Below are 26,526 nucleotides of genomic sequence, written 5' to 3' on the forward strand. Positions count from 1 at the left end.
TAGCGCTAACGCCGCGCAAGAGGAGCTCGGTGCCAGAGATTGTGTGAGGAATGTCTTAAAATAATGACATCAGGGAAGAACGAAACCCATTTAAACTGCGCGTTGTTGATCAGGAGTCAGCAGCGTCGCCGCGCCGTCCGTTTGTTGGATGACGGTTGTTTTGATGGGGGAAGTTTTCGAAGTTTTGCGAGGAACTTTTTTCTGTTTTGCAGTTTTGTGGAAGTGTTGTGTGTTTTGGTATGACAAGGATGTGTGTGTGCGTGTGTGTGTGTGTGTGTGTGTGTGAGGAGGGCCTTTGGGCTGTGTGAGTGGGCCGGGCCTCCGCTCACGCACACGCACACGCGCACACACACACACACACACACACACACACACACACACACACACACACACACACACGCGCGCGCGCACGTACGCGGGATCAGAGGCAGAGCGGCTCTCACCCCTGCCTCCCTTTGATCTGTGTCCCCAGGCCTGCCTGCCTGCCCGCGCCGCGCTGCACCGCACCACGCACGCTGACACCATGCTCACCAGCGACTCCCCACAACTGTCTGAGAGAGATAAGCCAGGGGAGACTCCAAACTGTGCTGCTGCTCTTCCATTAGCTAGCACAGACGCTTCTTTTAAAAACGGGATGAATTATTTTTAAGAAGCAAGCTCTGCCGTTGCCAAAAAAAAAGAGAGAGAGAGAGAGAGGGGTAAATGTACGGAACAATCTGGAGCTCTGGCTTCATTCCGCCTCCCTCCCTGACTTCTAACAAGCTATTCTGCACCTGAATACCAATGAGAGGGGGAGACTCATGTAGTCCCCCACATTATTAAAACTTGGGCATTAAGCCTCTCACCGGGCACTGTGTCAGCTGGCAGGCTCCACTGACAACAAATCAAAGGGGATGAGCACATAGCCTGCATTCACAGCTCAGCCACTCGCAGAGCGAGAGGGGGAATACATACTGGTTAATTAGAACTCCCATTAAAACAAATACTGTTTCAATTTGGCAAGTATAAAAAAAGATGCAAGAGGCTTTCTGAAAAAAAGAGTCCTGCTGTTGGCAGCTGCCAAGAAAATCCAGGGACTGTAAATCATATCCACTGGCTATACTGTTTCTGCACAGATTATTAGTCTTTGCTGTTGTTTTGCAACACTTTTGAACTCCGAGCGAAGATTCCGTGCGTGTGACACCAGAACTCTACCTCCGCGCCCCGTGTGTGACACAGTTCCATCTGCATGGGCTGACATCATGAACAGCCTGCTCCAGGAGCTTGTGACTCTGGGCAGAACCGAGGAATCGTCTCGTTTTGAGACGATGCTGCAGTCTTACACTCACCTGTGTACTTGGGCCATTTGTTGCTCCCTCGGCCTTCATTATCTGTCGACAACCCAAGTGAAGCCATTTTTTTCCTTGTTCATTCCAAAATATTTTTGGTCGAAGCTTTATGTATTCATAATCTATTTTTCACCTACCAACCTTCCTTCCCTCTATCTGGCATTTTGTCATCCCATGATGCCTTGCCAATAGTGCTTTGCTCTCTCTCCCCACCTTCCTCTCTTGCTCCAACTCTCTCCCCTGGAGAGGCAGCTCTTCTCCCTACGCCCAGATGAAAGGCTATGGCGGACAATAAAAATGCTATTTAAATGCAAGGGTGTTTGTGTGCGGGTGAGAGATATTTCCTGCTGAAAGTGAGCTGCTGCATCCTGATAAATAGTAAATATAAGGGAATGTGATTTACATTTATCTTGCAGAGGCAGCCAATATGAATTTCAGTAAATCCTAGAAGATGGGGATTTAAGAGGGAAAATGACTGAGACTGATTCACATGCTGTGTGTCCCACGCAGTTGAAATGCCTATAAGGTGGAGAGTGGCACTGCCTTTATTAAAGTATAGGCACAGACATCGATCCTATCTAAAATACCTATTACACACATGCACACACTGTGTCATACGCTCATGTGCAGAGAGATTTCCTGCCCTGCACAATACGCATGTGAAGGTGACTTACACTGTAGTAGTAATAATAATGATGATACTAATAATAATAGCAGGCAGGTGAACTGCCTTTGCGGCCTTCCTCTTGACCTTTGTTGTTGGGGTCAGAGGTCAGGGTGCAGGGGTTACGTAGTGGCTGAGGCAGAAGGAGGTCTGGAGTGAACCTGTCCTGCTTTGAGTTCGTTTTGGGATGTTTTCTAGCCGCATGCGGTTCCTGTTAGTTCCAGATGCCACTCTGACAGGTGCATAGCTATGATTAATACGCTCTCTGACTTTTTTCTCACCCACACTTTCTCATTCTGTCCTTCCTTCCCCGTGTCTATTCCTGCGTGCCCCTCATTTGTTTCTCCACTCTCTGCGCTGACTGTGGTCTCTTCCTCGTGCATCCTTTCCAAATAAATCGACTGCTCCAACTTTTCCTCGCCTTTGTAAAATAAAAAGATAGAAATAGGACTGTGTGTTGCCAGCATGCTTCACTGCACTGTCTGCTCCTTTCTTCCTCCTGACAATAAGGTGAAAATATGGGAGGTGGTGGGTCCTCAGCTGGTTTCTCATGCAGCAGCTCAGTCTCCAGCTGAGAGCTATTTCACTATTTATTTACATGTAATTATGACTATGAGGTGCAGATATTAACACTGTCAAGAACAATTTGACCTGACATTTTTCACTAGACCTGGCCCCTGCTGTTTTTAGCAAACAGCCTCCTCCTCTTCCTCCTCTTCCTCCTCCTTTTCTCCTCCACTCCCTCGATCCGCCTCACTTTCCTGCTGGAGCTGCGCCCTCACACACATACAGAGCCTGCCTCTCTGAAACCATCCTGCTGGAATCAGAAAATCTGCCGTTTAATTTGGAAGAGGCGTCGGTGTGTGTGTGTGTGTGTGTGTGTGTGTGTGTGTGTGTGTGTGTGTGTGTGTGTGTGTGTGTGTGTGTGTGTGTGTGTGTGTGTGCGCGCCCTTTAAAGGGGCCCGTCTTGTTTCCAGTGGCTGAATCCATCCCATTGTTACTCAAGCATATCACCAGCAGAGAATAGAGAATTGCTCCCCTCACGTTCTCCAATTGCAGCCCAATAGACGACACATTAACCTCTGGTTAGTGCAGGGCCACGTTCACAGCTTATACTGCGAGATGTTAAGTTGGAAGGAAACGCTCTTCTCGCTTGAGTCGCCGTCATAGAGCCAGCACCTGGACTAGATTTAGCTCAATTACGTTAAAATAAATATTAATTTTATTGCATTTCCACTCCCTGTTATGCATCAGACATGACAAAGGCATCGGACGGCTAACATGCTGTGAGGAGTGACAGCTTGTTCCACTGCCCGCTAATCGTCCTCATCTGTGCCTGACTTGTCAGTGCCCAGATTCTGTCAGTGCCAATCAGCCACTTAATTGAACACAATTAGTGCCCCACCCCTACCCCCCACACGCGCCGTACTCTTCAAAGGCCCACGTCTCCCCCCCCACGCCCCGAGCCCCCACCCGTCCTCCCTTCCTGTCTCCCCCTGCCTCTCTCTCTTCGTCCTGTGGCGATGGTGGAAGAAGACACTTTTCAGTTTTTATTAATGTGCAGCGGCCAATTAACACAGTGGCGCACAGGCCAGAGCCCGTCATCTGCTGCCTGCCACCGCCCTGGCTGTCTGCTGCGGCCCCACACCACCCCTCACGCCACCTCCACCGTGACCAAAACGCTTTAATTCAATTTATGCAATCACTGTTATTTTTAAATAGTCATTTTGTCTGCTCAGATGAGGGGCCTAGCTGCCCGCTGGGCCGGCCCTCTCATGTGAAGGATGGGGGAAGGGTGGGACACTGTGGGAGCAGGAGTCGACTGACTTGGAGGGGGAGGGAGGGGGTCCTGATATTGTTATTTACTACCTTCGTTTTTGCTTTTTGTTTGGTTGTTTGTTTCATTTTCTCATTAGATGCTCGATGCTGATTTTTTAAGCAGTGACCTGTCTGCATACTTTCTCCTTTATCTGACAGCAGCCTATATGAAATATTTTGTTTTCAAACTCAGATTCTTTCGGTACACTGAACTTGCGTGACTCCCGGGTCACAGAATTAAACAGTATTCTCTTCCTGTAATCGTGGCCTCGGGACTGGCCTTCAAATATTGATCTGAAATTCAGTGTCATCACTGTGGATCTTTAATCATCCTCCGCTGAAGCGAGTATCAGTCAGGCAGATCTGCTAAGGTGCAAGATGCTATTCTGCACCACTCAGATAACTTACAGACATTTGGAGTGCTCATTTCTCCCCGTCTGCCCCTGTGACCTCTGCCTAACTTAAAGGTACATCTTGGGGGCATTTTGATTTTGGGCAGAACGGGGAGCTATCGGTGACAGAGGAACTAATCCAGTCTTGCGCAGATTAAGAGTATTTGTGGAGCGGGGTGTGTTGGCGCTGGCGCTAGGAACGGAACAGAAGGGGCTCCTATCAGCTCTCCAGGCAGGCTAGCCCTCAGGCCAGCACAGTCCTACAGGAGTCTTTGTACTTCCCAAAGCCTCCACTTCCCTCGCACTCACTGTGTACCACTTTCTCTTCTCTTTGCCCCCTCACCTGTGTTCTAGGCTATCGCATCGACAGCATCCCATATCTTCTCTTTGCACTCGAATTTGTGATGTTTTCACTGAATGGGGGAGGGGTTGATTGTCCTTGAACTAGGGCTTAAAGTTGCAATATGATTGTAAGGTTATAGTGTTTAGTACAAAAAAACACAGTAAAAAACAGTAACTGTCACATGTTTCAGTGCTGCACAAGAGATTAGATTATTCAATTATTCGCCAAAGTGAAATAACAGCAACACATTTTCAGAGCATATGTAGTTTCATGTTGACTCTCTGCTTTTTTTCCCCCCTGTTTTATTATTATTATTATTATATTTTTGTATCACTCCCAGTGTTTTTCCTCGCACTGTGTCTGCTGTTGTTTTATTCTGGAAATCCAACAAAGAACAACTCGTCAAACATTCACACAGACAAAAAAAAATGTAATTTGTCTGTTGAAGAAATTAAGGAGGTATGAAAGGGCCTTTTTTGTGTCTCAAGTCTGCTATTTATTTATCTGAAAGGATGCACATTGTATCAATTTACACTTCGCCATTCACTTCGCCACAGGCTGGAGGGCTCAGAAGTTGAGAGAATTAATTACTTTTTTATTATTATTTATAAAGTAATCTATCTGTAGAGTGGAAAAGGGAGAAGGAGAGGGGGGGGGGGATGCCCCGGAGCATTGTCCTTTAAACTAGGTCCTGGCTCACATTATCTCCCAAACCAGCACTCACACAACGTGGAACAACAAACGAACTCTGGGCTGCTGAGACGCCGTATGCGAGGAAAGCGAGGGAAGTGGGGCCTGGGAGGAGAGGAAGGGGAGGGAAGCGAGAGAGCCGGAGAGAAGCAGCGAGCAAGTACGTCCGGAAAAATGCTGTGGCTGTTTGCCTCCGCTCGTTCAGACGACGCACTTTTACCGCTTGTACTGATGTGCAGCCTCAGTTTCTGCTGCGTGCTGGTGAAACTCAAAGAACGCTTCGGCGTGAACCTTCTCAAGTGATATCACATCGTCATCGTGTCGTCGTGTGGCTTTTTATATGTAAAACAATCTAACAACAAGCGCATTATTCCTCTCTGGGAATATTAATCCTGGCCGTGACTTCCCGACTCTCGCCTGAGTTCATAATCTATGAAGTTTTGTTTTACAAAGCAGTATGTGACGTTAGAACGCTGCAAATGTTTTACAGGCTCTCGCGGCTAAATATCGTTTAACACTTGAAAGTGAAATAAGGGATATTTATGAGGACATCAGAGTAGCAAAACGCTGCATTTAAAGCTGATCCGTGCATAACACAAGATGCGTGAACAGACGTCCCCTGAGTGTGGGCCTGTGTCTCTCACTCTCAGACTGGCACCTGAGAGATTAGTTGACCTCCATCTGTAACCGAGGACGTGGGTCGGTGAGGCTTCATTGATTTTATTCAGTGTGAGCACAAAATACAAATGACACCAAGTTGGAGAAGAACCTATTACTCCAGAGGAGCTTACCTTTTTCCCTCTAGCAAATCTTAAGTCATTAAGACAGAATCCTCCGTCTTTGGGAAGGGTGTCTGAAGGAGATCCACATCCGCTCATGCGACGGACGCACCCGACCCTTATTAATTCACTAAAATAGCAAAACTGCAACAATGTCAACGATAAGGAGCCATTTTCTTTTGAAGAACTTTCATGAGCGGGGATAATAATCAAGCCAATTGCTGGCTATTCTTTTTTAGAGGGAAGCCATGTAATCAAGCTTCAATTAACCATTGACTAAAATGGATATTTGCCCTCCGGCTCCCTCTCTCTGGACACTTAACAAGCTCCCACCATCATCACTCTGGGCGTCCTCTTCAGCGCGCAGCTCGGCTCCATATGTAAGCGAGCATCACATGTGTCCAGCATGAAGAGGGCCATGAATCTCCCTCTTATGGATACATGTCACATGCTCTGTCCGCAGATGTGGATGGGATGGCGGGGGTTTCCACGCTGATAGAATTAACATGTGGAAACGACTAACCAGCCTTTATGTTTCTGATGGGCTCCGACTGCTTCGTATTTCCTGGGAGACCTTTTCTAAAGATATGATTAATTTGCAGCGTGGGGTTAATTTTCCCTCTGTGGGATCGTCCTGGCCGGGTGCGTTGTTTGTGGACCCTCCGCGGTCGCGTCGGATGCACGCGCGCAGGCATTGGAACACATGTCTGCGTGTGAATCGCCCTCTATGATGGGCTAATTGGTTTAGCAGCCGAGGGGCCAAAGGCCAGTGCAGCATAGCAGAGCTCAACATGAACCTGATGTTGAATGGGAGACTTTCCTGCTACAGGAGGGAAGCATGTGTGGGACAGTTCCTTTTTTTTCAGACCCCCCCCCCACCCCCCCCCCCCCCCCCCCCCCCCCCCCCCCCTCCTCCCGCTCCCCCACATGCGCTCCTCGTTCCCCTTTTCACTTAAAGAAATAAGAAAACAAAATTCTCCACAGTGTTCTGGGGCGCTGAGCTTCACACTGGAGGAGCACTAGAGGTAATCTCTTCCATTTTAACATATTTCGAGACCTTCTTCTGACGACTGTCACATGCTATTACATTAATCTAGAATATTGAATTGGAAGCTTTTATGCACTGTGAATAATATACACACTGTAATATTGAGGCGAGCCCCGACCTGCGGTATCAGTGGGCCCCTCACTAAGGTCGGTGGAACCTACTTTGTGTGGGGATCTGAAGTGATCATTTACCAGTTCCAACACTATTACTATTCATGAGATGGGTAGGCTAGGGGCGAGGGATTAGGGACTCCCTTGGTGCTTGTTGTGCTGTAGGCTTGAGCTCAGGCCTCGGGCTCCGGGACAGGGGCTGTCTGGCACGAATGGTGGTTCTATTATCACCCTGGGACCCTTCTGTCCCACAGCAGAACACTAACTGGCAGTGCCAGCTAATGGAAACAGTCGCTCTTGTTCCCTTTCTCCATTTTTAACCTCATCACTCTCCTCACTCTTCTTGTATCCTATCCCCTGCCTAAAAAAAAAAAAGATGGGGGAAGTTTTTCCCTTTCCCTATTTCGAAGTTGAAATTGTATATTTCTATTGGCATCTTTACCGTGAAGTGCTAGGATGGCACTATATTTGCAGGAAAAAGTACTTTCCCTCAACTCTGTCATCGCTTTGATCCTCAATTTTCCAAATGTTAACATCCTCCATTCCCCTTTCCCCCCCCAGGTGATGAGTATCCTGAGCAACCCCAGTGCTGTACCCTCCCAGCCCCAGCACGACTTTTCCATTTCCCCCCTGCACAGCAGCCTGGAGAGCTCCAACCCCATCTCAGCCAGCTGCAGCCAGCGCTCGGACACCATCAAGAGCGTGGACAGCTTGGCTTCCTCCCAGTCCTACTGTCCCCCCACCTACAGCGCCACCAGCTACAGCGTGGACCCCGTCACCGCAGGCTACCAGTACAGCCAGTACGGACAGAGTGAGTAAACCCCACAAACGCTCAGGATGCCAATGTCAGCATGTTTTTTTTCTTTTTGTGCATCCTCCATCAGTGGGTGAATTCTTCGTGACCTCCTTTTAGTTGTTTAAAAATTCGAAACACCCAGGAAGGAGAATTCTGACCTTTGCACTCTGGTGGGTGGAAGCAGACACGTGCTCTTGATAAAGCCCCCCCTTTCCCATTACCACCAGCACCCTCACCCTGCGACCACCGTTCCATAGAGCTGCCTTAGTCACACCCCACTCCACTTGGATGGGAAAGAGAGGGCCACTTCAAAGAACGGCACCCCCTCGGGGCCACAGTGTCCTTTTGCCCACCTCTGTTTCTCCTTCTTTCTCTCAGCTCCATCACACACACACATGCGCGCACCCTGAGGGCAGGGAAAGAGTTTGCCTTATTAGATTAGCATAATTGACTGATGCTGTCACAGCCATTCATGAGTGGTAAAATGAAGCCCACTTCCTCAACGCGCCTGCACCAGCTAGGCCACATTTGTTTGTGTTTACCAGCACATCCTAATAGTGATCTTTGGCGAATTCAGATGCTTTTTTGTGCCCGGACGCACGCGAGCGTTTTGTTCGCAGCAAGAAAGTGATGGCAGTGCGGATGTGAGCTGATGTGAGGTTAATTAAGATGGTGATTGAGCACAGTGGATGGGTAATGAATGGAGGAGAGGGGAGAGAGCTGCTGTCTGAGGATGAAAATGATCGGCCATGTGGAGTGTGGAGGGCATGAAATCAGAGATGCCAAGTGTAATGAAGACTGGCACATAGAACACACATGGGGACCCGTGTGAGTGACAGCATGGAGACTTCACCAGGATGCACGTGCTCCGTGCCAGCAGCGTGCCAACCCCAGACAAGGGACAGGGGAGGGGTTGTTATCTTTCACTCCCTGTGTGTGAATTGTTTTTCCATTTCGCTCGCTCGCTTCTGCCACAACTTATTTCAGCCTTAATCAGAGGAGTGAAGGAGAGTGAATGGGACACGTGTGTCAGGAATCCACCACCTGTCTGACGCCGGCGTGTGTTTTTTTTCCCTTCTGTCGCCTGTGCAGCAGCTGTCGACTACCTGGCTAAGAACGTGAGCCTGTCCACCCAGCGGAGGATGAAGCTCGGGGACCACTCGGCCGTGCTGGGGCTGCTGCAGGTGGAGACGGGACAGGCCTACTGAGGACCCCGCCCCCGGCCCCGCCCCCGGGCCTCTCTGCTCGCCCCCCGCCGCCTTCCGTCGTGCTTCATCGCGCCTGGACTCCACGTCCAGCTCGCCCCAAAGCCCGGCGGCGGCGGCGGCGCCGGTGGACGGACGCGCGGCGCGTGGGAGCGAGGCTTGCCGGGTGCGACGGGGCCCTCCTGGAAACGGAACTAAACTTTTCAGGCCACCGGGCAATTTGCGGGCGTCCCTTCCTCCTGCCCCGGCCCCAAACCCTGTTTTGTTTCGCTCAGAGGGCCAGACAGGACCTCGGCCGACCTACAGCGGGTCGGCCGACTTGGCCCGGGTTTGTCTTTGTCATGGCTGCGGTCCAGCACACATTTAGAGCCATCAATAACATGTACTTTGACCTTGCTGTTCATAGTAGTTAAAAAAGCCAATATCACTCGAGCGACTCTTCTTCTTGTTCCTTTTTGATATTGTTCCTATTACTGTTGCTGTTATATGATTATGGTTAATGTGATTTATGTTGTTCTTTGATTCCATTCATATCTCTTCTCGCTGTTAGATGTGTTGGTGTGTAACGCAGTGAATGACTGGGACACTGTGGGAGCGAGCGTCTGTGTGCGTGTGCATGTTTGTGTGTTGGCACAGTCACACGGGAGAGGATGATTGTTTTCCAAGCTGCTGTTCCTCTGCCTGTTCCCTGAGCTCTAATGTTCGTGAGTGGTTTGACCTTCCCACTTTCATACTCATCTTGACATTCCAAAAGAACTTGGCCACTCTGTGGGAAGTCTGGCTGGATGGATTCTGCAGGGAATTTAAGCAGCGTTTTGGCCGCCAGTAGCTTTCCCCTTCTAACCTCCATCCCATCGTTAGCCGCAGTCCGTGGGGAGGGGGGCATTGTTTGCAAAAACAGGATTGGGGAAATTAATGTATTTTGTTTAGAAATATGGACCTTGCCAAAGAGGGCTAACTCAACTCCTCCCCCTTCTGCTTCTCCCAAATCCCATCTGCCTGTGAATCCTGTGCGACTTAAACAGTGTAAAGCAGATTAAATCACACAGATATAATGTCAAAGCTAATTCACAGTGACCCTTCCCATTACAAGACACAACTGCAGCTTTTCTACGTCAATTAGCACAATGTGTCCACACACCTTCCTCGGGTGCCGCCGGGTTTCTGCGTTGGGACCACATGAGCATTCCTCCCTAACATTCCTCAGGCTCCATTTACAAATATACTATGAACATTCCAGCGCTTTCTGTTATGAGATTAAAAAGTCCACAAGCTGTGCCGTTCATATGCACTCTGGAAAATCACATAATCCAGTCACCAGTGAAAGGGCACAGGTAACAGCCCCCCCCCCCCTCTTTGGTTTGGACCGGAGCCCCTCTAATCCTCCACTCGGACGAACTCACAGAGCTGTACAAAAAGAAGAAAAACATTTAAAGAATAGTGAATATGACACATTTGTATAGCACTCATAGTTGACTTGACACGATCCAGGACCAGCCGACCCCTTGAGACGTTAGTTTTGTTTTTTTCTCATTGGCATCAGTGTGATATTGATGATGTACATAGAGCTGTTAACTTTATCTCAAGACAGAATTTGGTCCTTAGTCGCCTTTAAAAACTGAAACCTGTACAGTAGCTGGAGCAGATTGTGTATTGTTTGTTTATAAAGAGTATGTTTTATACTAAAACAAAACTATGTTGAGTGGTAGGTAAGCGAGGATCTGTGGAAGTAAATGTTTGATTTGAGTTTCCTTAACTGGCTTGTTTTTGTTGGTTTTAATTGTATTTAATTGGTTTATCTGTTTCGACCAAAAGTTCTTTTTCTGTTTTGGGCCCAGGTAAGAAATGAATTTGTATAAATTAGTAAAGTATAAATTCCATAAAAAATAGTACAGTTGAAATCATTTGAAAAAGGATCCAAGTGAGCTCGATGGAAAAGGAAAGGACCACGCTGTATATTTGAAACGGTGGCTGGATGAAACACAGTCAGACGCTTGACGGGTGGTTCTGATCACCCGGTCTCACCGAGCGGACTGGGCCGTGGACGCGACGCGCCTGAACTCCTGAGGCAGCAGCTCAGCTCAGCTCAGCTCGACGACGATGATGATGATGATGACGAAGCTGGTGAACGCAGCCTCTCTGCTCTGGCAAACTGACTGGAGCCACGTTTGAAAGGTGGACCAATAAGACTTCAGCAGAAGTCAAAGTGACACTGACTCCGCACTGAACGGCAGCAGCTCCAGGTGCTCTGCTTAGACGCCTCACTCATGTATATTTTAAAAAGGAGGAATTTTAGGATTGTCTTTAGTGTATCAAACCCATTTCTAACACTTGCGTCAATAAACATTTGGATATTTAAAACATCCCCTTCCTGTCTCTTTGACCCTTAAACTGTTTAGTTGCTTTCTGACATCTGTGCTTTGCTTTGCTCCTTCTTCTGTTCCGCATGTGTGTATATTATCATGGTATAATTTATTCTGCTGTATGAAGTATTAGAGTAGTGGGAAACTTGTATTGGTATTTACTACCTTCAGCCTGTTGGTGTGTTTACTGTAACACTGGCTTAACTGTTATCAATTAAAGATCCAAAACTGATTTCTGCCCCTTTGTGTCTTTTTGCTTATATACATTGTACACAGTCAGTGGCTTCAGAACACTTTGAAATTAGAAAAAAAAGAATTAATCATTTATTGCATAAATGCCAGATAATCTCTATATTCAGCTTTACATCAAATGTGCTGCTTTCATCCATTCTATATGAGTCAGAATTTATCATTCCTATATTGAAAATACTGAGAATCAGCATTAAATTAAATATTAAAAATTATGTTTTTATGCCCATTGGAATAAAAATGTGTTTATAATTATATAAATACTCATGAATGGAATGTATGTGTGTACTATAGCCTATAGTCAGCGCTGGTGATGAGGGAGCGAAGGCTCAGACAAACCAGACTGAGTTGGAGCTGAAGTTCTCCTTTCTTATGAACGGGAATGTTGTGCTACGGTGTGAACGCAGAGGAAGTGGGGAGGAAGCTTTACGTTACACATCAGGCCAGTGGGGCGCGTTCACTCGCCAGCCTCAGCCGTGCTGGGGGAATGCGGGGCTATGTTCAACACGCCGGCGAGGACTGAAGCCACTGACGCTGTAAACGCCACATAATCCAGAGCGAAGGCAGCAAATCACACTTTACAACCGGCGCCTGCTGTTCATGCAAATAAATGACACTAATTAAAGGCAGAAACTACAACGTTGCCGTGTTCGAAGACACATGCGAGGCAAAATGAAACATGTCGTTTCCTGAAGTGTGGCCCGTGTTTCATTCCCTAATAAATATGTGAAGGCCTTGAACAGCACAGCGAGTTGAAACACATGCAGAATCTTGAGTTCTCCCTTTAGATGTACAGATTCCGATCAACCACAGCTCCAGCGCTATCGCCGCATCGTATCGTCAATCCTCGGTTCGGTTCGATGCAAATGGGAATTCTCGCCATTGTCTAATTCCAACAGTGCGTTTGTGGGGAAGCATGTCAATGAGGCAGAAACAGGGTCAATTACTTAATGGATTTCAAAGCATATTTTCCGTACGAGTTCACCCTGAGACGAAGTCCTCGACGTAGTGGCTGCTGGTGGCGCTCTGCCTGCTGGGTGTCATCCCTCATATATTCCTCTAAAAGTTTATGTTCTGGTTGTCCAGATTAGACCTTGGCATGTGCTGCGCTTGTCCCCTTTTCTCCAACTTGTCTCCCGAGGTGCCGGCCCCGGAGTTTTGCCTCCCTCCGGTCCGCTGTCACTCAGAGTGGACGAGGTGGCAGCTCAGGCACGGCTGTGTGGGAGAGCTATGTGACACTTCCCTCATCTCCTCCTTTGATCCCCTAATTGATTGACTACAGGAGCAGAGGATAAACATAGCCCACAAGAGCCGATTCCGCTCGCCTCTCTGGAATGGTTTAGATAAAGTGCAGGGGCCCGGGCGCTCCATTCCTCCTCTCCCCTCTCTATACGGACATGCGGCCATTGAAGGTGGCTCTGTGCCACGGTGGCTTAGCTGTGGGGCTGTGTCCTCAGGCCCAGGGCCTGCGCACTGCCCCTGTGCATGAATCTCGGGCTGTAATGGGTTTGTTTAGATCACAGGGATGGAAATGAAAGTCCTGAGCCTCGCTGTAGAGACCAGGAGGCCCTATCGCTCAGGAGGCACCGATAGAGAAGTCACACAGCCTCAGCCCGGTCATACTCACTTTTCAGAATGCGCCATGGAATAGAGGCTCAGATTCACATCTAATTTTGGACCAGGCTCCTCAACCTGACCGTACTGCGAGGCTGCTGAGAAGCCAGGGAAGCCTTAAGGAGCAAGGTAGAACAGCCGGTGGGGGGATTCAGTGAAGGAAAATAGGCCAAAATGTCTCCATTTTGAAGAAAATATGTATTAGAAAACACGACTTTAGAATGATTTATAGCAGATATGATAATTATATTCTAATTTTACAAATCTGTCTTCAGAAAGAGAGTTCAGAGCCGTGTGCAGGTATGCTAAGAAATGATTAAGAGATGCTCTGGGGGTCTTGGTTTTATTCTTCAAGCTTATGTGTCACAGGAAGTAAAGAGCTCCCAGCTGTCGCCTTGAAAGCACTTACAGTATAATAATCCTCCAAATCCTGTAATTATGCCAGCATACGCCGTGTACCTGAGCCTCAGCTTTGTGCTCGTCACCTCAAGGATCCCACTGACACAGACACAGACGCAGACACAGCCTGGTGCGCATACATCTTCTACCCCACTGTGTGTTTAGCATAGGGAGAAAATCTTATTTTCAGAACATTTTAGGTGTTTTGGATTTCACGGTTACCCCTCTCAGGTATTACAGATAGCTAATCTGTCATGTATAAGTAAAAAGCAGGAGCTCAAATAGGGTATTGTCGTAGCTTAAAGTCGCCAGTGACTTTCCCCCAATTGTAAATTCTTTTAACTATATAGCGTTTGATCAGTTTCACTATAACGTGCAAGTTTTTTGCGCACGTGTGGCACAAATAGCCGGCAAAACACCAAAGGAGGAGGGAACGGTCCAAGTAAAGTTGTAAATCTAAGAAATCTGAGTCAGATAAAAATCACTGGGAAGCCGAAGCTTGATTTACATTTAAAATCTGTGCCGTGCTCTCAAACTAATTAATATTAATAACAAAAATGGAAATGAGCGCGGTGACGGCCCTCAGTGAAGAACAAGCTGGGTGCATTCAGTCAGGAGATTCATATATAAGCCCTTTCTCAGGAGAAGTGGGTTGGTAACAGGCGTGACGGCAGGGCATAGACCCCCATACACAGAGACAATTTTTCTAGATAATAGCCTATCACGCAGGATACAATTTAAATTAAAAAATGCAATTTTCACCTTGAAATGAACAAATGATTACAATTTCTATACAAATTAAGGCATCCAGGCTGTGCCTCAGTACTGTGCCAAGGCCATGAAACCTGACATAATTACCATGAAATACATTTTCAAATATTTGTATTTTGTCCATCGCTTTAAAACATGCCACTCTGCCTTCTGTGGGTTTGTGATCTCACCTTCTGGGGAAATACATAAAAAAGACAGAAAATCATCCGAGATGAAAAGCTCTTCAACAGGAGAGATAAAAATGTGGAAAAAAACAACCTCCCATACACACAGCAAATCAGCGCAGCTCGGCACAGCGGCCCCCGGAGCTATCTCTAAAAGCCAAATTACTGCTCCTTATCTAAGGAATCATATCTAGCAGTTATCTGCTCCTGAGATAGGCGCCTCTCTCTCTTGTGCCTTGTGCTCATCGCCAGAAATGCTATTTATTTGTGATTACAGACACCCTTTGAATAAAAGATGTTTGTGTTTGAGATCCAAAGTTTCGGCAGACGCTGAACTCCTCAGATTCTTCAGAGAGGAGAGCACTGAAGGCAGAACACCTTATTTGGGCCGGGTTGCTGGGGGTGGTCTGCTGCAGAGACAGGGATGAAAGTGTAGCCGATGGGAAATAGGAGACAAGACCTCAAACTTCTCTGACGCTCCCTATCGCATATGCTTTCGGAGGGGATTCATAGTGAGATGAGGTGTCGAATCGACTTTAAATGCAGAACCTTGTGTTTGAAACACACAGGGGCAGGAAGTTCTGGCGAGTACTCGGCAGAGAGCTGCCAAACGCTGCAAACTTTGGAGTTGGTCTGCGTGGAGGTGGACGAGCGCGTCCGCGGGAGGGAGCGCGTGGAAGGAAAAGATCCCGTTTCAAGCAAATGAATGCAGCTTTTAACCAACAAGAACCCTCGTGAAACGGCCTAAAGAAGAATCTACAATGTTGCCTTCACTGCCCCCGTGTTTCCTCGTTCATCAGCTGCATGATGGATGTTCTCCAGTCACTCATTTTCTGTCTAGAGATTGTAGAAAACCTGAAACCTGAGCGACGCTGATGATGAGGATGATGACGGTCAGCCTGTTTTGAAGCCATAATAAACACCTCGTCCCAGTGAGTGGCTCTTAAACGCTGCCCCGCTCCCTCCACTCCCTCTCTTTCCCTCCATCTGTTGAAGTCCCTCAGCCAGAGAGGCGCACATCAGATTTCAATAGCTGACCTCTTAATGCTGAGGTCAGTGCTGCACCGGCAGCGATTTCACACTCAAGATGAAAGGGAAATGAACACTGAGGACGCTGGGGGTGACACGGGGCCCTGACCACGCAGCCATCGCCGCGCTCCCCGCTCCGCTGCACCGGGAGGAGGTGCTCTGCCACCTGTGTAACAACGGCGACAGCGCCGCTCGGCTTGATTTCGAACCACCGCGGGGCCGAGTTGCACTAATAATTCCTAATGCAGAGCAGGAAAAGGTGAACGTATCAAAAGCAGGAGCGCGTCGGGCGACTCTATCAGGTTGAGAGCGGCGCTCCCACCGAGGCTTTGGGCGTCGCAGCCTCCGCGAGCCACTGGACCCTGACAGATTTTCCTCCTCCACCAATGAGCCCGCGCCGCCTTAAAGCCTCCTGATGCTTAGTGTCAGGCTCCCGGCCGGAGCACATGCGAGAGCTCGTTACTGGCACATTTCTCAGAGGCCATTATTGAATGAACACTGAGACAAGGCAGCAGTGAATGGACAGTTTGGTTACACCGCCAAGAGGCTTGAGCTGCTCGGAGTAATGTACCGCTTAAGTACCTGTCAGCTTTATAAAGGAGGGAGTAGACTGTGTAAATGTGTGTGTAAATAGAGTGTCAGATCAGGACCCCAGGGAGTGGAGGTGGGGAGCGTGTGTGTGTGTGTGTGTGTGTGTGTTTGTGAGACTTCATGTGTGTGTCTACTCAGCTCTACACATATGTGTGTGTGTGTGTGTGTGTGTGTGTGTGTGTGTGTGTGTGTGTGTGTGTGTGTGTGTGTGTGTGTGTGTGTGTGTGTGTCACTATAATGATCATTTAACCCTGCTCAGCATTCCCCAGGGCTCCACATCCCTCTTTGGACTCTCTCTCTCTCTCTCTCTCTCTCTCTCTCTCTCTCTCTCTCTCTCTCTCTCTCTCTCTCGCTCTCCCTCCCTCTCTCTCTCCCTGCCTCCTCTGTCTGCTCCTCACGGCTGGGCACAGTTGGGGAGCAGCTCCTTATTCATTCATGAGAGCAGCACCGGATAAATAAAAAGGTTCATTACTGTGCTAAAGTGTTACTAATGACATGTACCTGCCACTGAGCACCTCCGAAAATCTAATGTGACACACTAGAATGGAAAATCTATTCTCCCGCACCAAGGCCTCCAATGGTGCCAGCACATACTCTATGGAAATTTCTCTCCGCTTGCCCTCCAATTGTGTCTCTCTAAAACCAATATTTACAATCCCATAGCCATTATGTCCTACTACGCCCTCTGCGCCTGCTGTTGCGACCTCCATATTAGCTGAAAATTGGACTTTGCAAACTTAGCAGGGGAGGAGAGAGTCGCTGCGCGGATGAGAGGGGGGGCAGCACCAGGAGGCTCAGCGTGAGGCCAGCGCTGCCTCTCGGCTCCCCGCCGCCCGAGCCTCAAACTCCCGACGCCCACCGAACGCCACACAAAAACACAGGCAGCCACGCGGCGCAGCGTGAGCCGCTCTCTCCCACATTCAAAGTCTGTAATTAGCCGCGCTAATGAATCCTTTAATGACTAACGCTGATCTAATTTATGTGGTTTGTGTTGTTTTATTTAATATCATGTACCTGATGCCACCGGTTTATGGACGATGCACAAAGGTGCTGGGTACTTACAGTACATGGAACGTTACAGTCTGTGAAAAGTTCACTTCTTACTCATAGGAAGACTTCAGCCAGTGCCAGCAATATTATCAAAACGAAAGCAAATATTCTACTTTATCTATTTTAGTCATTTCTAATTAATGTGGTTTTCTAATTTTCTAATTGTGATATTTATATTGGTTTTATAGAGATTTCATTTGAGTCCTTGTAACACATGTAGGAACCATCTGCAGCTTTACTCTTTAACGTCCTCCCTCTGCTTGTTCGCTGCATTTGAACCGAGCCAGAAGTCTGCATCAGTTCACTGTGTGCTGGTCGTCGGGGCCGAAGCCGCCGTCCTCCTGGCTGCAACCTTAAGAGCTCGGCATCTAATTGAATGAGCGCTCTCCTCAGCGTCTGAGCAGAGTGAGTGACTGTTTGCCTCCCATTAATTCACACGCAGCCGAACAAAACGCTCTGCCTCGTTTGTCATGTCACACCCAGGTCCCGTTGTCTCCATCGCAACCTTTTTACCCTGAAAAGCTGACTCCTCGCACTCATACGTTTGCTAACGGGACCCAGATCGTCTGAAGATGAGGCGTAATCCTGCAAAAGGCTGGTCATTAATCAGCCGCTAACGCCTGCGTGCGTGCGTGCGCCCTCTGACGCCGTTTCACACTCACAGGCGCCTGTTCGCGGCACACGACAAGTCTCTGTGTGCTGTAAAGAGTCCTAGCTGTTGTCAGATCACAGGCCTCGTGACAGCCACTGTAATTATCTGCCGTCCCAATGCTTCCCAAGGGGCCTATAAAGCACATTAGCCACTCTAGCAGGCACGTCGTTGGAGGGGCCTCCTCCTCCCAGCGTCGCTCCACCAATCCGCCCAGGCAGCGCCGTCAGGGTTTGACACAGCTGCAAATATTCAAATATGACGATTTCATTACTGCACGAATCCTGAGTGCATTTGAGTCGCTATTTGTTTTCGCTTTACTCGGGGTGAATTGCAAACACATTATAGTTTAGTCCTCTAAATTAAAAAATGAAGGCCTGATTGAGCTCCCCCTTTCCTCGCAGTGTCTCCTTGAACAGGCTGCTCGGGTCCTTATTCAGCAACCTGTTCAGCCAGTGATTGACTTTCCCTCAGCCTCCCTCCAGCAGATGAAGGAACAGGGCTTAAATGTGTTACTGTCAGCTTCTCACCTGGATCATAAGAACTCCTGCTCGGAGCATGCAAACCAATATCCTCCCATTCAGTGCTCAGCCGCCCGGGATTCGCGGCAATAGCCTCTCACAAAGACCAGGGCAGCGTACGCGCCGTCTTATCTTATTGAGTTACCTGTAGCTAAGCTCTGAGCGAGCGCACACAATGGCAGGCGGTTAATGACAGCGCAGGGCCTAACCCCTCGTCCCCGGCCTTTCCCTGAGCCTCATTTCCGCGCGGCGGCTGCCATTTCACAGCTGTTAGCCACAGACTCTCTTTGTCATGATTAAGGACAAATTAATAGATGCCTCCTGGTAATCAGCTTTCATTAGGGCTGTCACATCGCCGGCGCCGTGCGCTCAGCGCGCTGGACATGGGCTCATCACCTCCCGGTCTGAGCGACGCCGCGGCCGGCGCCGTGCGGCTGCGGCGCCGCCTCGCAGCCGCCTGTATTTGTGTGCTTGGTGTGGCTAAAGTGTGGGTAACCAGTGCATTAGCACGCTCCTTCGTGGCACAAGTGCTTGTAGTTGGTGCATTAACAGTGCTCCGTGTGGAGCTGCAAGATGGAGGTCATCGTGGGAATGACATAAAGAGTAGTCTTTCTGCTGGGTGTAATTGGCCCCAGCATGCTGAAAATGGACTGTGAAATGTAAGGGGGGGTCAAATAATTGATTTTCCCCCGAATGCAGAATCCAGGGCAGGGCTGTTTAGTGAGTAATTTACAAGAGCAGTTCAGCTCAGGCTGACTGGCATATCTGTAGAAAGTTCCCAGGGGCAGAGGAAGAGATAACACACACCTGAGACCCTGGAGCAGATGGACAGCAGTCACTGTGCTACTCAGAGGGCAGCGAGGATCCACATCAAACTTCCCTGCGCACGTCTGTGCATGCAGGTGCACACACACACACGCACACACACACACACACACACACACACACACGCACACACACACACACACACACACACGCACACGTACAGCGGGCATGATAGACACAGGCTATTGTGTGTAGAAATAGACTCTCCCCTCTCATTTTGTCCAGGTCTCTTTCTCCGTGTGTCCGTCTCTCTCCCTCTCTCTCTGCAGCATTTCTGGAATTGATGAAATAAACTCATCAGACTCCCAGCAAGTTTGGCATTGTGTGAGAGAGCTGAAGTCATTTCAGTATGTAGATTTCAGACTTAAACCCATAACCGTGTTGCGTGGTGCGTGACCACCCCCACCTGCTGGAGAGAGAAGGCCGGGGTGTGCATGATGGGATAGGGACGTCTGTAAGGCAGGATAGAGCCGGGCCCTCTGTGCGTTTAGTCATTTTTCTCCACCACGGCCTAAGGGAATTAAGACAATAGCCTTATGTCAGATAGCATAATCTAGTGACAAAATGCCATATGATTTACTGTGCCAAAATTGGACTCGAATACACGTGTAAGCTAATTGGGAAGAAGCAGCTGCTTCGCCATCTGCATGGGAGAATTCAGTTTCATCTCCGATCTGGAGATTTTTTTTTTTTGCTTTGTTAAGTAAACAGACGAGGGACGATTGTCACGATCTGTGATCTCTATACAGTCATTTAAATTTATGGAAAACCTAATGTGGAGCCGTTGCCGCTTTGTAGCAGAGAGTGATTCCTGTTAGGAATGCAGATAAGCCACCCAGCACTGGTGCCTTGGCCTCCACACAACAACACATTTGGATGGTGATCTCCAGCTTCCTTAAGCATCTCGCTAAATTGCACCAAACAATTTTCAAGATCAACTCCAGCATCAGAAACAATGCACATAAATCCTATTTCTTCAACCCATATTGTGCTGGAGAGGGCCCCTGTGTTTGCATGAAGGTAATTACAGTGGGATTTGATGTTGTGGTGTGCCCAGAATTCTCCAGCTTTAGATCAGGCTCAGGGTGCTCCACCCCATTAATACTCCATATGGGGAACCCAGCTGTGATCAGAATTGGAAGAGCGGGAGGGGAAATCGATTTCATTTGCAGGATTATTGATGTAACCGAGATGCTGTTTGTATGAAACATAAAGTCTCATTTCAGAGGTTATGGATAAAACTGGATTGAGAGGCTGCTTGTTTGTTTTATTCAATGAAACATTACAGAACAGAGGAGTCAATATACACACTGCTGTACAGCCCTCACCCGCATTGCACCACATTAGGCTTTGAAACTATGTTGTTTTCATGTTCTTTTTATATCTACCTGCCTATGGAGCCTCAGCCACATACGGCACTCGCCTTAAAAGGTGGAGACATTAAAGGAGGAAAGATTATATTTTAAAAGGAGAATGTGGAAAAATTAACAAAATAAAAGTGATTTACAGCGGTGGGGGCGGTGTTTAAAAAAAACAAGAGGGTTCAAAGCAGCACATAATGTTGGCAGCGAGCGCTGACCTGGCACTGGGCCCTTTTCGCCCTTTGCCAAACTTTCCTCTCCACCTGTTCCCTACATTTTCAGGAGGCTTTTATAAGTCGGGCCGATGTGCTGGTGAGGTGATCAACCATACATTGAAACAGCATCAGACTTTCCCAGGGTTCACAGGGCCAAACAGCTGGATCTCTTAACCGAGGCCTATTCCCACTTCCCTCCGTGGCTCCGGGTGCCCAGCCGAGTTCTCACACGCAGCAGCAGCAGTTGGAGCGATGGCGAGCCAGATGGGGAGGCTTCTTCCTGGGTTCACAGCATTCCTGCGATCACAACAAGGGGTCGAGGCGAGGTCAAGTCCTCCGTGAAGTGCTTTTTGCCGCATTTGACGCGACCGCTACGCGATTCCGTGTGCCGGCCGCTCGCCGTCGGCCGTCTCGGGCTCTGGAGCTGCTCCAGACGCTTCGGACCTGCTGCTCCCGACGTTCCACGGCGTCGGGAGCAGCTGCGTGCGGTGTTCTGGTGTCGACGGTGAGCGGTGTAAAAGCAGCCCTACACATGTTCATGTCACCATATCGTCAACTGGTGGAGGAAGCTGTGTCATCGGGCCAGCTGGCTCTAATGCGCTGCAGCACTGTGTGCAGAACATGGAGCAGGGGCGGAGCTCCCCGCGGTATTTCTTCCTGTGGGTTTCAGATCGGACACTTACAGTAGCGCAGGGTCCAACACCCGCGTGTAATGTAACACGTGAGCGAACATGCGGCCTCCCTGTCGCCCGCTTGTTTAAACTGCGACAACAATTAACGGTGCGGGCGATGGAGGAAATTGCGGCATTCCATCGTAGCGCGTTTGTGTTTTGACGGCGGGGCGGAAAAGAAAGGGAGCGCTGGGCGTTTTTCAGAGGGGCCGCTGTTTTGATACGGGCCCGTGTGCAGCGAGAGGGGAGAGCGGGCCCCTGTCTGGGAGAGAGAGGCTGAAGCTTTGTTATGGAGCTCAGGTCTCCATCTATCCTAATAAAAAACACTTAAGCCCAACAGGCCCCTCGCGCTGCCGCTGCTGATCCTGGGCGCTACCTGCAGGCCCTCCACGCAGCGCATTTAATAACGCTGGGCCGCCGGCTGGGCTCCGGGTCCACACGCTCCTCACAAGGCCTGTGGTAAAGCCCTGAAGGGTGAAGGGTCCCCGCGGAGGCTCAGGAACAGGTCCGCCGGGACCCGAGATGCTTCTCAATCACGATATTTTGGGGGAATTTTTGCCCAACTTGCCTCAGTTTAACTGCACTTGAACCCACACGCCTTCTGTTTATTTCTCTCCCCTCCGCTCTCCCTCAACCAGGCTTTTTAAGGCACTTTTCTTTGATGGTGTTTACAGAAGCAGTTTGAAGTGGGTTCTTCCTTTGCCACCGTAATCCCTGTTTCTGTTTCCACACAGACCCCGGAGTGAATGAGCAGCAGCGTAATGAAAGACTTGTGCTTCCGACGACGTTAAACCAGAATAAAAAGTGGCATTTTTATTTGTTTTGCCTCATGTTTGATTCCTGGTAATGCAGACAATCAACAGGGTAGAGGAGTTAAGTGTATTATAAATTACTGAGAGGGAGCCACCTCGCTCTTGGAGCTCATCCTGATGCTGCTGCTGCCACTTTGGGTTATGTGAGGAGTAAAGTACTTTAGCGCAGACCGTGGAGCTGCTCCTTTGCATATCAAATAAACAGCAGGGCACGATGGCAGTGCCAAAGCAGACAGCCGTGTTACACGTCCACACAGATGCACATGTGTGCGGATCTGTAAAGGTGCCACCGAACTCTATTGACTGTGATACAGATCGTGGCGGCGTGCGGCGGAGGCGCTTGCCGGGTGACATGTATAGAGTCCGGAGGTTTCACGTGGGGCGCTGCGTCTTCAGGCTATGACACTGTTGATTTGAGGCACCACAGGTGAATATGGTAATTAAAAGCAGCCCATTCAAAAGAATATAATTAGGAATTTTACACACAAGAGATTTCGTATTAACACTAACGCTGCACCTAATTATTCATCCTGGTTTCAAATTACTTTGTGTTGATAAATAGCTGCATTTGAATGGTGCACGTTTTCATTTATGACGAAAAAAAAAAGAAAAATTGTGATTTTCATGCTGAAATCCCGTGTTTACGGGTCCCCTTTACAGCGTCCTCAATCCACAAGGTGAGGATCCACGACTCTTCTTTTCATAACAAAGCTTTTCAGGGTCCAGCAAACAAACTGTTGTATGGATGTACTATTGATTTCACATTCACACGTCTGGACTTAAAGGGACTATGGGATTGCGGGTGAATCCCAAATCTGCGCGCTACTCACTGTCTGTCAAGTTGACATCCACTCTCTTCTGTAAACTGGCGAGATTATTCACTCAACAGGATCTCGCTCCCTTTCATCCTGCGAACTACAGGCCAATCCGGCCGCTGACAGCCCGGCGATAGCATACAGATGGAAATGAAGGGGGAAGCGTTGGGTTCAGGAAGTAGCCTCCGTCCTCTGACGCTGACTTCACTTACACGTTTATTGCACGTACTGTAGAATGCATGCAAAGCGTCAGTCTCAGTATAATTAACTGTACAGTCGCGTTTACTGCCATTAATCACAACCAGATGTGGAACACAGGGAACGCCATACACAGCAATCAGCCGTAATATTACACTGCCAGTGGTTTTTGGCCTCGGGGCTGCAGATAAATGTGCAGGAATCTTTTCTCCTCCGTCATTTCCCCCCCGATCTGTCTGTTGGAGTGAGGACTCGTCATTCGCGTCTGTTATTTGCGGATGTGCGCAGCCGCGATGTTGATAACGATCATATAACAACTAAACTGCTCTCAGAGAGCGATATGAGCGATCCGCTCTGTGAAATGTATTTCCTCCTCCTTAGGCGGCAGATAATGTGCATTCTTCCCCGTAGTCCACTGGCAGGAATGTTTCTTTGCCGCTGCTCGGAGACGGTCATTGTGCGCTCTGGATCACAATTCACAGCCACTGGAATAATTCGAGCTCCTTTCAAGATAATGCAAATAAATATCAGTCCTGATTTGCCTGTTTTTTTTTTATAACACTCGTCTCTTCAGTCTCTTATCGGCACACGGAGCATTTCTCTCTTTCTTAAGGGTCGAATGAAAGGTCTCCCATTTCTGGAGAATCAAGGCAGTGGAGAAGCCTGGTCCAGGACTGATTCATGTCGCACACACTGCTGGGATGTTATGCATGGATAATTGATTGTCGAAGCAGCATGGCCACCGTTGGATCTTGATGGTGCTGCTGAAATGTCACCTTACTGATGTTACAGTGGCGCCGATATTAAAAAGGCTGGTCTCAAAGGCTTCCATCCGAGCACACTCCTCTCCCACTGTGTCTGGGAGAGACAGCGCTGTTTGTCAGGCTTCTATTTCAGAAGAGACAGATCTTGCATTAGCAACCTTATCTGCACAGGACAGTGCACCCACTTCCAGAAGTGCATTGAACATTTCCAATCATAGCAGTATATCACTCCGCTTTTAAAGTGGAAATCAAAAGTGTGGGAATAGTAAGAGAGAAAAAAAACACACATAATTGAGATTGCATAGGATTTATTTATAGGTAGTTTGTCTCCTCCAAAACCGGGAAAAATTACACTCCGGGCTGCAAATATCTCTTTCGACAACAATAAAGAAGCCATCGTTTTCATGGGAATGTTTTCATACCAATTCGAAGAAGTTTTAAAGGAAAATTATTTGGAAAGGTTTCAGACATTAAGTCAGATAATGCAGTATGCGTTTATATAAAAAGTAAGGGATTAAGTAAGTGGAATCCGGTTAATTTCAGAGTTGGGGTAGTGTAGAGAATACTGAGCAGGGACTGGTAAACTGTGTTAATCTATAAAGGCTTATGCAGGTAAAAATAGACTACACCTGCATGCCTCTTTACCGCCACAATGCTGTGCTGAGGGAGGCTATTGAGCATCCATTTCCATTACCAGGCAACGGAAAACGGATGCTTTGCCATCGGTTTCCTGAGTTGCCGCGGTGCGTTGTTCAAAGGATGGAGCATGCTGCTGCCATTAAGCCAGAGATTTGAGTGGGAAAATACTGGAGAGAATTTGAATTTTTTGCCAGATTGGTTGCACTGTGAATTACGCTGAGCTGCAAAAATGTGAAGTAATAAATAACACAATAGGAATAAAACTGTTGTAAACTGGGTTTCTGATTTTCTTGTTTTGTTTTGTAGTTTGCGCCCAGATTATTCAACTTGAACTAAATATAAATAACAGGCTGCTTTAATGTTTGTTCTGTTGTGCGTCTGCTGTTACAGGCATCCCCTGATTCTGCCACCGGGACATGCTGAAGCCATTCAGGAGTCAGGAGTTCCCCCATAATCTAGTGTGAATGAACATGTAAACTTAGCCAAGTATTAACAGAACTTGGCCTTTCTTCCAAACGCTGCGGTTCGTGCTGCTGCGTGAATCGCGGCCGGCGTGACTGAGGTAAAAGGAGCGAAGTGAGGAGCGGAGAGGACCCAAAACAGACAGGCGGCAACAGAGCGTGGTGGGCGGAGGGCCGCGGCTGGGAACGGAGCATTAATGGCCGCCATATGTCTGCATATTCCGGGCTCCCCGGCCTAAATTTCATTACCCGGCACACAGAACGGGCCGGCGTGTGCGTAGCGTGGCCTCAGACAGCTACCGTGTGAAAAGTGCGAGCGCCGCGGCCCGATCGGTCACGCCGGGGCTTTTAAGGAGGAACGAGGGGAGCAGCTGTTTGCTTCACCTGTCCTGTCCTGTCCTGTGCACGGCTCTCCATCAAGCCGGGGTCTCGCGCGCTCGCCGGCCGGCGCCCGCAGACGCGCTGCTCCGCTGTAATCTCAATGTAACACTCCTCTCTAACCTGACATTTACAAGGCCACAGCCCCCTTTGCAGACGTGTACAATTATATGGTGTTCTGTTTGAATACCCACTCTGGGTATAACCGCATAGATATTCATGAGCGTAGCGTCCGGCCTTTCACCTTCCTGTGGTTTGTGAGGAAGTTTTAAATAATACATTTTAATAAATCAACAGACAGACGAGGTCCTTCCTCCGTGGGCGTCCAATTAACTAATTTACAAGAGAGTTGTAACTTTTTTGTCTGAGTTCACTGTGGGAAAGTCTGCAGTGAGAAAAAAAAAAAATATATGCACGGCACGAGTATGTGATTGAATTAAATTTAACTGTTTGCACATATGTTCCCTTGTTTAAGGGGGAAAGTTACTACAGCGCTGCTTAAGCCGTGGATTATCTGTCTGCGTCCTCTGCCTCTTTAGCATCAACACGACTTCACCCACTCAGAGTCTATCACACATCCACAGAGCTCCCCGAGTGAGCGCGGACCTCAGGGAAGCCCAGGCAGGAGGGGGGTGGGGTGGTGGCGTGGGGGGGGGGGCTCGACAGAACTAAGTGAAGCTGAGCTGGGCTGCGGTTGAGCCCATGGGTACGGCCCTCTCACTCGCTGGCAACCACTTTGTTAGGCACACAACACTAATCCTCCTTGTGTCTTTATTGCCCTCTGTGTAGAGGAGCAGGCTGGGGCTGGGGGGTG

The 26,526-nt window shown here is 48.6% G+C and overlaps 1 protein-coding gene across 3 annotated transcripts in view; it reads left to right on the plus strand.

Annotated features, from left to right (window-relative positions):
• Positions 1 to 11,768, plus strand: part of pax7a (paired box 7a) — a 41,533-nt gene extending 29,765 nt beyond the window's left edge. For 2 of the 3 annotated variants that reach the window (XM_029149652.3, XM_029149654.3), the window contains exons 8-9: positions 7,734 to 7,983; positions 9,061 to 11,768. In XM_029149652.3, coding sequence (XP_029005485.1) covers positions 7,734 to 7,983; positions 9,061 to 9,176 — 366 coding nt within the window. In that variant the 3' untranslated portion in view covers positions 9,177 to 11,768. The remainder of the gene's footprint in view (positions 1 to 7,733; positions 7,984 to 9,060) is intronic. The other variant, XM_029149653.3, reaches the window with a different exon arrangement.
• The last annotated feature ends 14,758 nt before the right edge of the window (positions 11,769 to 26,526 follow it).

Source organism: Betta splendens, chromosome 5, assembly GCF_900634795.4.
Source record: "Betta splendens chromosome 5, fBetSpl5.4, whole genome shotgun sequence".
Lineage (NCBI taxonomy): Eukaryota > Metazoa > Chordata > Actinopteri > Anabantiformes > Osphronemidae > Betta > Betta splendens.